Source organism: Eleutherodactylus coqui, chromosome 3, assembly GCF_035609145.1.
Source record: "Eleutherodactylus coqui strain aEleCoq1 chromosome 3, aEleCoq1.hap1, whole genome shotgun sequence".
Taxonomy (NCBI): domain Eukaryota; kingdom Metazoa; phylum Chordata; class Amphibia; order Anura; family Eleutherodactylidae; genus Eleutherodactylus; species Eleutherodactylus coqui.
Window position 1 is genome coordinate 284,693,871 of NC_089839.1, and position 12,534 is coordinate 284,706,404.

The 12,534-nt window shown below is 44.0% G+C and overlaps 1 protein-coding gene across 1 annotated transcript in view; it reads left to right on the top strand.

Annotated features, from left to right (window-relative positions):
- FAF1 (Fas associated factor 1) overlaps window positions 1–12,534 on the top strand; it is a 256,577-nt gene that overhangs the window by 215,563 nt on the left and 28,480 nt on the right. The window contains exon 18 of the mRNA XM_066597616.1: window positions 11,800–12,015. Coding sequence (XP_066453713.1) covers window positions 11,800–12,015 — 216 coding nt within the window. The remainder of the gene's footprint in view (window positions 1–11,799; window positions 12,016–12,534) is intronic.

Sequence of the window (12,534 nt, forward strand, 5' to 3'; positions counted from 1 at the left end):
TTGGTTTTCTGTGTCCTCCTGATCCATTGGTCTTGGGTCCTGTTTTCAGCCGTCCAACCTGCCTTTTGAAATCTTCAGACTACCTAATCCCCACAGTACATTAGTAGTGTTAGACTACTAGTGCACTATACCTGCCCCCTGATTGGCCAGCACTGCTCACGTGATCAATGCTGCCCAATCAGAAAGCAGTGTGCATTAGGTGGCTAGAAAATTGCTGTTACCGTCTTGGATGGCTGAAAAGAGGATCATAAACCAGCGGATTGGAGGGACATCAGTAGAGAACAGCAGCAGGTAAGGCATCCCTCCCTCTGGTTTTGTCCCCAAATTGGAGGGTTGCTTTAGAGGGGGTGACTTCAGTTAGCAAGAGGTTAGATGAAGTGTGGTTTGCTATGGATACTCATGCTTAGTAGGGAAAGAAGTCCCTCTCAGATACCTTGAAATTCAACAAGCCCAATCCTCCTCTACCTCCGACAACAGACATGGAGGGACACTTGGACGCCTCTCTATATATTAGATCGAATTCTGGGCAGTTATATAAAATTTGCTTGCATCATGGTCACCATCTAAATTACATAGTTTGCTTACACTACTTCCCCTTAACCTCTAAGGATTGTTGTACGCTGGTAATTGCAGTTTTAGAGCCTCGTGTGGTGCAGAGTGTCAAGGCAGCAAAAATGCAGTCCTATGCTCTCGCTCAAGACCTGAAGGTTGCAAGTTCAATCTCCGCATGGCTCAGGTAGCCGACTCAAGGTTGACTCAGCCTTCCATCCTTCTGAGGTCGATAAAATGAGTACCCAGCTTGGTGGGGGGTAATAAATAAATTACCTGAAAGCGCTGAGGAATAAGTTGGCGCTATACAAATAACAAGATTAATTAAAAAAAAAAATGTTATGCCCCATGATCCTCAGAGGGTTAATGGGGTTATCCGAAGACAGTTTTTTGTTTTCTTTTCCAGAACTTGCTTAGCCCACTCTAGCAATATAGCGGGAGACATACTCCCCTTCCGCAGCCATCATTTCTCCATTGCCCAGTCCCTGCTGGTCTGTTTCCAGGTGCTGGCGATGATGTCACCGACACTAGGCCATGCTCCCTTCAGCCAGTGATTAGGTGCAGCGGTCACTTCACCTGGGGTCGCTGATCATCATTCTCGTCCCAGAAGTGAAGATCAGCAGGGACCGAGCGGCGATAAACCGAAAGCTGCGAGGAAATGGGAAAGGTGTGTATGTCTTCTGTTATGTTGCAAGAGTGGACTAGGTGATTTTTTTTGGGGGGGGGGGGGGGGGGGAGTGTGCCACTCAGAAAAACGCCTTTTAAGACCCAACGTGCTTTGATTTAAGTGATCAGCCTGAGGTACACTAAATGGCCAGTCTATTAGTGACACCTATCTAGATGTTTGTTGGACCTCTTTGGCTTTCAGAACTGCAGCAATTCGTCGTGGCGTAGGTTCCACTGGGTGGTGAATAGTTCTGCGGGGAGTTCTGACTAATGTGGCCAGGATAGGGCCTTGCAGTTGCTGCAATTTACATAGAGGTACTGCAATGTTTTGAACAGATGACGGGAAGGGGTCCCCAATTCATGCTGCTTGCACTAAATTCGGACCTCCCATCAGCATCGGGGAACAGAAATCTGGATTCATCAGACCAGACAATGTTTTTCCACTGCTCAGTGTTCCCATTTTTGCGCTCTTTTGCCCCCCTGGAGTTTTGCCTTTGTTTTTTTTAGACCATGTTCATACAGTGGATTTTCGTGCAGATTCCGCAACAAATCTGCATCCCATTCATTTCAATGTGAGTCGACAATACTGTATTCACAAAGTGGATTTCTATGTTGGAATTTGGAATCCGTGTCATCCAAAAAAAAACCCATGGCACTTCTTAACACGGATCAACGTGGAATCCATGTAGGAAATTCCACATGTAGTTTTTGCCTATTTACAATGGCTAAATCTGTGTGTGACATGACAGCAAAATCCATAAATTCACGGCTTTGCTGGGGATTTCTGGCATGGCTTTAGAGGCCTGAGTTGGTTACCCTTACCCATGGTACTGGAACTTTGCGCCTGCTTGTTATAGCTTATCCGTGCTAGGAAATGCTGAGCGTATTCAGCTGCAGTTCGCTGGACTGCCCTGCTTGTTTGTCAGAACAATTCTTGACATCCTCCTCAGACCCCTTTCGGCGACAAGTTTTTTCCATCTCCACTTTCGCTGGATGTTTTCCCTTGCTCATACCATTCTTGGTATATTCTCCACATCACTGCACAAGAAAACCCCACAAGGTTGACAGTGAAGCCCCGGCTAGTCTAGCACAGATGACCAGTCCTTGTTGGAAGTCACTCAGATCACTGGATTTATTCTAAGGTTGCACTTCAGAGTGACTGGTCTAATTTCCCTACAGGGAGCCTCAAATCAAGAAAGGGCCAGTGTATCAAATAGTGGCCATTCAGTGTAGACTGAGCATGTCCTGTACTGCTGCTCTTGTCCGTCCTATGCAAGTCACTTCCAGGACAATCAGAGATTTTCTCAAAAATGTGCAACTTTTGGGCTTTTTGAAGTAGGCGGGGCTTGTTTGGAATGGGTGTGGCCACTGTAGACTAACACATTTCTGTATAATTTATGCCAAAAACTGTAAATTAAGCCAGGAATGTTCACCAGGTTGAACCTGGCATATATTTCTGTGCAGACACATGGAGTTGCCACAGTGCACGTCTCTATATAGTAGATGGATCATGCGCCGTGGGAAATCAAACTAAGCCTGGCGTTGGAAATGCTGGATTTAGTACATTTCCCCCAATATGTCTTGTTCCCAGCAGGACAGGAATCCTTGGAGTCTTATAAAATATTGCAGATCAAGATCAGCGAATCGCCGCTGCATGAGACAAACTCAGCTCTGCTACACCTTTCAAAGAAGCGGAACAAAACCTTCTGTTGCTTTCAAAGTTTTAATCTGTCCGTGCACGGAAGCCTATGAGAAATATAATTGCGGTGTCTGCGTTTTATAAACCTCCAGCGCTAAACACAAGCCGATTCCCGGCTGCTCGCATGCTCTTCCATTATTGTATACATGTATACTCCTTTGTGATTCCGCAGATCTAAAGCAATAGTTCCCAGTAAAACAAACAGGTATTCTTCCTCTCGGCATTCATTCTGTTACCCTACCTTTTCATTCCCGAAGCCACTTCACAATAGCTGTTTGGAAACTATATTTTCGTACAGAAAAATAGACCGCCGGTCTGGGTTTGGCGGCGCGGCCGGCGCTCTGTCTTTCTATAATGCAATGGAAATAATAGGTATTTGCTTTGCAAAACAAAAGCGATTTTTAACAATGCTGTTTATTAGAGAATGCCGCAGTTGAAGTTCAAGGATTACATATAATCTATTGTTGTCGGGCTGTGTTTGCTTACATAGAGGGGTTTTTGTTCAACGCATATATTTGAAATGTGGCTATTGATCTATTCAGAGGAAGCCACCTCCTCCCCTTTTCTTTCGAGGCCCCGAGTCGGTTGTTCAGATGCCGGAGTTATATCCCCTATGCATCATCTAATTGTTTTGGGGTTTTTTATATCCTCTAAGTCGGTCCATTGCCTAGGTATAGCCATTGTGCCGCCCCTGTCCTGTGACAACGCCATCGGGGGAACTGGTTACATCGGGGAAATAGGAATTCTTTACACAAAGGGAATGGACTCTAATGAGCTACTGTTTATCCTTCTGCGATATAATTGAGCGGGTGCAGTAAATAAAATGGCATCTGTTATTGCAGCCGGCAGGAAAATGTCAAAACAACAGAGAGAAACAGGTGCTTTAATAACAATGGAAGCGGCAAGTGAAAGGAGCGCGGATTATCGATTAAACCTGAAATGTAAAAAAAATCAGGAGAGCGCTCAGCGGCAAAGTCCTAGTGTTCTCATTTCTTGTGGTCTACCTCTGAGGGCTACATGCGTGGTCACAGGCAGGTCGAATCAGACTTGGCCCTGCGGAATATTTTATATGGTTGTTTCTCTTTTGCTTTTATTATGTTCTATGGTTTATATTTATGCTTTTGCAGCCTGGTTCCAGGTTTATGGCATTGATGCAAGCCACTGCCCTGTAGGAAATTGCAAGCACTACATTTAGTACATAAGGAGACAGAATTGTATCAAGCTGTATGTTACATGTGGGCTTGAACCTTTCTAGATTCTCATTGGCTGGTTCATTGTCCGCGTATCATAAGATTGTGATAACTGACGAAATGTTGCTGAATGTAACATAGTATGTAAGGCCGAAAAAAGACTTATGTCCACCCAGTTCAGCCTATTACCCCCTGTTGTTGATCCAGTGGAAGGCAAAAAAAAAAGTGAAATTTTTTTCCCATTTAAGGAAAAAAGTTCCTTCCCGACTTCAATCTGGCAATTGGAATAATCCCTGGATCACCGACCCTTCTGAAGGCGTCCAGGCCCCTCTTGTACTCTATTATCAAGTTTGCCATTGCCATGTCCTCAGGCAGAGATTTCTACAGCCTCACTGCTCTTACAGTAAAGAACCCCCTTCTGTGTTGTGTAGAAATCTGCTTTCTTCTAGACGTAGCGGATGCCGCCTTGTTAGAGTCGCAGTCCTGGGTATAAACAGATCATGAGAGAGTAAATATTGTCTTTATTGTCCCCTTATATAATTATACAAAGTTATTAGGTCGCCTCTCGGCCTTTTTTTTTAAACTAAATAACCCCAATTTTGATAACCGCTCTGGGTATTGTAGTCCACCCATTCTGTTTATTACTTTAGTTGCCCGCCTTTGTACCCACCTAAGCTTTGATATGTCCTCCTTGAGTACCGAGGCCCATTGTATGTGCATTTTTCACTAGTTTTATCCTCTGCTCTGTGTCTCTCATTCTCAGTCTTCCCTGAGTTGGTGGGTGAAGACTAGCTTCTATGATGTCTCTTATACACTGCACACATAGAAGAGCAGGATATAGTCTCTTTTTCTCTCTGTAGTACACTCTTATAAATAAAAGCATCGTGGAGGACATTATAAAGAGGTTCTGAGCAGTGTAGATGTGATACCAGCACTGGTCTGAGATAAACTGCTTACTAGAAGTTACAGCCACGTCTCTGTGTGAGTCTCACCTACTCCTTCCAGCAAGTCCTTCCTTAACTTTCCCCTAGTGGTTTCTGTTACTAGAAGTTAATTTCACATGGCAGTGGACAGCAAATTAGAATGAAAGTTTTTCACTTTAGAGTGACTTTTCTGCACTAATATGTAATGTTAGGTAAATAAAATGATTTTCAATTTTGCTAGTTATTGAATATCACAGAAGCAAAAGTTTTTTTTAAAGGAGTTTCTAGGATTAGGAACAGCTTTTGTCCCCCACCTTGGTCTTCGTCTGGTATTGCAGCGTTCAGTGAAATGTGGCAGAGCTGCAGTACCAAACACAGACAGGAGGAGCGACGTGGTTTATGGGGGGTAAAGACTTTTTCTGCTCTCTAAGGTAATAACCAATGGATCTCCTCCAAGATCTTCTCCAATCACAATGGTATATGCAAAACTAACTTTTAATAATATATTAAAAGATGTCACATAAACAAATTTTTAGAGCATATAGCTCCATCTTTAAGTCACCATCTTAAGTCAGGGGTGGGAACAGGGAGCTGCGCGAGTATAATAAGCACAACCCTGGACTCCTCATTCCCTCGTCTATAACTTCCTTAACTTTGTTTACAGTGCTTGTAGGACATGAAAGGTTCCCCTTAAATGGAGGTTCAGACCCAGGGGCATAACTATAGAGGATGCAGGGGATGCGGTTGCACCCGGGCCCAGGAGCCTTAGGGGGCCCTTAAGGCCTTTCTTCTCCATATAGGGAACCCAGTACTATGAATAAAGCATTATAGTTGGGGGCCCTGTTACAAGTTTTGCATCAGGGCCCGGGAGCTTCAAGTTACGCCTCTGTTCAGACCTGTAGGCTAGTCAAGTATTTTACTTTGCAAATGAGAATATTATTGAGGCTCCATCAGGTTTGGATCGGTAAATGCTATTTTGTTTGGCCACTAAGTGTTAAAGATAAAGCATCTCATTGGCACTAGAGGATTGTGGGGCCACATTGGAAATACGTAGCAATATACAATGTGTTATAAATTTGGAGCTGGAATCCTCTAACAGCTAGTGTAACCACCATGATAGACAGTGGAAATGAGAATTTATGCTATAATTCATAAAGGGGGTTGTCCCGCTGGTAATTGTTTTCTTCTACAGGCTGGGACAGGTGAGAACTAATACATGGAGCTATACTCGCCTGTTCCTTGCCCTCACAGCTCCAGTCCCCTCCAGCCTTCACGTACTTTTGGGTAGAATGAACACTTTCCATCTAGACTCGTGACTCCTGCGTCCAATCATTGGCCTCAATTTCCTAAATATATGCAACTTTTTTGAATTTCGGAAATGATAAATTAAAATTATTATTTTAAAGTCAGTTGAAAGTGAATTAAGGGAACATGTCATTAAGTTAATAAGAAAAGCTAAATATTTTTCCATTGACAGACAGTTCAAAGGGGTTTTCTGGGCAAATTCTATTGATGACCCATCCTCATGGGGGGTCATCAATAGTTAATAGCCGGGGACCCACCACTTGGGATACCCAGCAAACAGCGAGTATCCAGCCTGCTGTCAGTGCAGCATAGTTGGACGTCAGCATTGTTGTTGGAGTCTTAATTACCATAGAGGGCTTCACTCCCATTTAGATAAATGGAAGCGCTGCCTCCTATTGCATTTCTGCGTCCAACTCTGGTGTTGGAGGCGAACGTTTTCAGAAGTGTAATAGGAAGCCTTCTCTCCAATAGGTCATCACTAGAATTTTCCAGGAAAACCCTTTTAAAATAAAAATAAATGTATGGTACGATAAACTGCCATTGGGCATCAGACACACAAGTGTGTGGTGATCTGCATAGTTTTCTGACCCATAGAAGTCTATGGGCCTCACTTTGCAGCACCCATAGAAGTCTATGGGCTTTACTGTACAACACCCATAGAGGTCAATGGGTCATACTATGGACCAACCAAAAAGGTGTTACGTTCGTGTGGGCAACTAAACAACAGGCCCACATGAACGTGACCCCAGGACACGGGTTAGGGTTAACTGACCCTGTGCTGAAGGGAAGATGGTGAGGCTCTATCTAACGAGCAGAGCGATCGCCTCAATAAAGGTGGCCCCACGCTGGAACCTTTGGCCCGGGTCTCCCAGAATAGGTGGTACACAGAACCAGAACAAGTACAGACAACCACATGCACAAACTCACTTACCACACAACCTCGCACGCTAAAGCAGATGAAGGTCAAAATAAAGAAAAAAATCCTAAGCACTTCTGGGGATAGACCAAATATTTGGATTTATTTGGTCTATCCCTGGACGCACTTGAGATTTTTTTCTTTATTTTGACCTTCATCATACATTGGGTCCCCTTGTTTTTTCGGTGGACACAAGTGCTCTGAGCAGCTCTCCTAGCCAAGGATTTGGAGGAAGACCAGTTGGAGATATCTAATCAACATTACAGGCATTTCAGGACATGAAGGTACTAGTGAGGTGTCCCATCACGGGACCCCACTAAGTACTGGGTAAGTCCCATTTATTTTGTACCATTTTTGTACCATTTTCATCGCATATATAATTGTTTGGAGGAGCGCTCATCTGATCCCGATTTCATTTGTCTTATACGCTAAAGCAGATGGTAAAACTCAGTACAAAAGCGAGGGATTAGTTCGTACATTAGCCAATGAACTTAAGCTGCAAGGCTGCGACAAGGCTCCTCGTATCTTGCAGTCCCTCCTCTAGCAAGACATAAAAACGGGCAGCGCAGGACTCAGTTCACACATCCTGGAACCCAAACACAACAGAACACACAGCAAACTGCAAAGCAAGAAGACAAGACACTACTCACACAGCAAGCTGCAGAGAGACATGACACTACACACACAGCAAGCTGACCAGACACTACACATAAAGCAAGATGCAAGCTGACCACCTGAGCTAAGCTAACCACACCCAGCAGCCAAATTAACCCTGCAGAACCACAAACTCCACAACCTAACAAAAGGTTTATGGGTCTTACTATGTGGCACCCATAGAGGTTTAGGGGCCTTACTATGTAGCACCCATAGAAGTCTATGAGCCTCTCTCTCTCTTTGTCTCGCTCTTCTGTAAGCCTGAGTTACCATATATCAGTTCTTTCTAACCAGTGGTTTTACACCAGAGCCAGGTAAAACCGTTGTCATTTTGGTGCGTTTTTTTTTTTTTTTTAAACAGTCTAGCATCTGTAGCTGGATGGAAAAATGCAGAATGCAATGTTTATCTGTCTGGTGCAGGGAGGCATCAAAACTGATGCACCAAATGCCATGAACGATCCCATAGACAACTGTGGCATTAGTTCTTGCATCATTTTTCCTGCCAATATTTGACTATAGTGCTGAAAAAAAAGAAAAAAAAGTTTGACCACCAGATTTATGGGGGCCCTCCACTTGGGTCTTTGTTGGCAAAGGAGCCTGGAAACCATGAGGGGTGTTGCATGGAGGAGATGTCCTACCAGGTATGCGAGGATCAGGTTTAACTTTTATTTGATTGTTTTCTCACCTATTCATCCTCAAAGACACGGAGAATGAGCTACATGAACCCGGGCGAGTTAAGTAATTACACTTCCACTCTGAAGCCTCGTTAACCTTTGTGTCCTGACAATTGAATGGAGTGTCCTCTCAGGCAGGGCTATCTGATCTAATTGGGATTTGTGAAAAGGAGGATTTCTTTTAATTAGCTGCACTGCACGCTATCATTAAGTGGTGGGAAATAAACAAATTGTCACCTGGCACTCGGATGACAGTGACAATATTGTCTCAGGATCTTTGACACCTGTTCCTAAATCTTTTGAAATAGGAGTTAAAGGGCGAAGAAAGGTGTAATAGACTGTTATGTAACAGCAGACTTGTATTTATCTGCCTTTACGCCGGGAGATGTGTTTAGTTGAGCTCTTTATTATAATTGTGCTCTAGTGGCAGTGATGAGGATTGGATTGTCATTTCTCAAGCACAATAAACATAAAAAGCGTATAGAATTCACTTTCTCCAGAGACATTGGTACACAGAGAAATATGCTTGATAAAAACAAAAACAGCAAAAAAATACAGTCAAGAAAAAGGATACAAAAAAGATTGCAAAGGCACAGAAACCGTTGGAAGTATAGCTCGCAAGTTCCAACTTGGAGAAGCACTGGCTACACTACCTGGACGTGGCAGAAGGAGGAAGATGCCACCAGATTCCTGAAGAGGCAGGTGGTCAAAAACCCTCCAGTGACTGCAGAAGACCAGCAGTAAGATTTGGTGGCAGTAGCCACAGTAAGGTGCATACTAAATGATGGTCTTCTTCCCGAACTCCAAGATGTACACCTCTGCGGACCCTAAAGCACAAGAAAAGTTGGCTTCAATATGCTAAAAACCATATAAATAAGCCACAGAGGTTTTCGGATTCTGTTCTGTGAAGCAATGAAACAGAACTGGAAGCTTTCGGTATGGATCAACGGTGAATGTGGAGGTGGAAAAAAGGAAGCATACGCTGAAAAGAACACCCTGTGTACGGGAAGCCATGGCGGTGGTTCGGTGATGGCCTAGGACTGCTTTTCTTCCTCTGGCACTGGAAATTTGCAGAACATGAAGGGCAAGATGGATTCAATCAAGTATCATGGAAATCCTAATAGAAAACATCATGCTTTCAATGAGGAAGCTGAAGCTTGGGCTACACTGGACCTTCCAATAGGACAGGAATCCCAAAGATGCCGCAAAGTCCTCCAAGGCTTGATTTCAGAAGTCCTCCAGGAGTGGCCGTCACAGTTGCCTCACTAGAACCCCATACAAAATCTTTGGAGGGATGTGAAGAAGGAGTTTGCAGCCCACAAACTCAAGAATATTAGTGACCTGCAGGCCATTATTCATAAGGAATGGACCAAGATTACTCAAGAGCGCAGTCAGATGCTGCTGTCGGCCTGGGTATCACGTTTCCAGTTACGGGAGCAAAATGTGCTCTACTAGGTACTAAAGAAGTGTGAAGGGGTTGAATAATTCTGACACTGCAGTAATCGTTAATCCATTCCTATCAGACAATGGATCTATTAAGAAGGTTCTCCAGGACTAAAATATTGATGACCTGTTCTCAGGGTAGCTCATTCATATGAGATCAGTGGGAGTCCAAATGCCAGGACCTCTACCAGTCAGCTGCTTGAAGATGCCACGGCATTCGAGTGAGTAGCGCGGCCTCCTCTCAGGCCAGTGACGTCATATTAAATCGTCACATGGCTTACGTACAGCTCAGTCCCATTCAAGCGAATGGAATTGAGCTGCCATATCAGGCACCACCGCCACCAGGGGTGTGACTAAGAAAGCCTGGGCCCCATAGAAAACTTTTGAACAGGCAGTCCTTTTGTATGACCAATATGGGCCAAAATGTATACAGTGAAGTTCACATCTTTTCATTCACTTCTGTGGTACCGAGGAAGATTGCTGAGTGCATCAGTCTGTCTCCTTCTAGGAGAGCGCCAAGTTGGAGTAGGAAGTCTTCCTGCGGAAACAATATGCAAACAGGATGGAAAGGTACCTCCACAATGGCACCTATTAGGTGACTTCCCTGTAAGTCAATGTTCAATCTTTCAACAAGCATGAACAGCATGACTAAGGATAAGAACCAAGCCAGAGTCTTTTCCAGAAGGAAAATAAATCCATCTGCAGTGTATTTTCTGGAGAAGACTCTGGTTTACAGGACTGTGTAAAAGTTGTAGGCAGATGTGAAAAAAAATGCTGCAAAGAAAGAATGATTTCAACAATAGAACAGCATCAATTCTTTTAGATACACTTGCACACAGTTTTTGAAGGAACTGGATAGGGAGGTTGTCAACCCCCAAACATCTTTGAGAACCAAGCACAGATCTTCTGTGGATGTAGGCTCGCTCAAATCCTTCTGTCTCTTCATGTAATCCCAGACAGACTCAATGATGTGAGATCAGGGCTCTGTGTGTCCATGTCATCGCTTCCAGGACTCCTTGTTCTTCTTTACACTGAAGATAGTTTTTAATGACATTAGCTGGATGTTTGGGGTCGTTGTCCTCATGCAGAATAAATTTAGAGTCCATCAAAAACCTATTTGGGGGGGGGGGAATTATACTTTGCACTATTTTCCACACTTGTCTTAAACTTTTACACAGTTCTGTATATCCTCCTTAGTTATGTGGTCAAGCCCATTTGAAAGGTCAAATCTTGACTTATAGGGAAGTCCCCTTCCAATAGGAGGCGCTCTGGAGGTTCTTTTCCATCACATTTTTATACAAGTAGACTTGATTAGAAATTTGTTGTGGGACAGCTACTGTAAGTAGTCGTATGACTTCATTAATTACATACGCGCCTTTTAGTTGAGTACAACCCCAAAAGAAACAAAGTAAGAAAACTAGTTTTGATTTGTGCGCATCCAGTATTAGTTGATGGGATGGAGCAGGAATACAGCACCGTGTCTCCAGAACAAGGACATTTCTCTTAATATTATTTTAAATTACTTCAGATGTTTTTAGTTCTCCTTTTGTATCGATCTGCTAACTATGGCTGCGGTGACACAGAAACATTGGCTATGCTTTCTCTCTAAGACCATCTTTACCGCCTCTGCAGGCAATTAGTTCTAGAGAATTCGGGTTTTAGGAGAAGTTAAAGTAGGGTTTGTCTTTTCAGAGTAATAGGATGCATTTACAACTTTAGCTTTATTGTCCTCCCGTAAATGACCATGGCCTACTGACCCCCCACTTTATCTCATTCCCAGGCTATCAGACTTTCCCTGGAACAGGCCCTTCCACCGGAGCCGCCAGAAGAGCAAAGTGAGCCACAGAGCAAGCTGCGGATTAGGACACCAAGTGGAGAGTTCATTGAAAGGCGTTTCCTAAGCTCCAACCCATTACAGGTGGTCTTCAACTTTGTAGCATCCAAAGGATACCCTTTTCAGGAGTACAAACTTCTCAGCACCTTTCCACGTAGAGATGTGAGTATTTCATTAGATGCCATTCAGCAGATATTGAGCAATCTATGTGAATACTGGTTTTATCCTCCCATCTCCTATTAGAAGCTTGCCATGTGTTGGTAGCTGTAAAGAATTAAATGGCAAATTCACCTTTGTTGCATCTGTATGCTTTCAGCAGTGTTTAGCCCATAGAAACTGGCAGTGTTAAAGGGGCTGTTCAGGGAGTAGACATTTTTTACCTCTTCAGCCTCATGGCCCCTGGGAAAATCAGGCCCACCGCGGATTCTTCATGCAGAATCCCGCAGTGGGTCCCTCCTTTCCCGCGGATATGAGGCCTAAAAAGAAGAATTTCTTACCTGTCCGGACGCTGCGGATCTCCCCTCCGTCGCGGCCGGATATTCTTTCTTCGGCCCAGCGGATGTGCTCGGCACGTTGGCAGCGTGCCGCGCGCATGCACCATGCACTCTATTTTATTTATTTTTGAACTCCTGCTCTCCCGCGCCAGAGACCAAGAATTCAGCTGCAGGTGTTCCCCCGGAT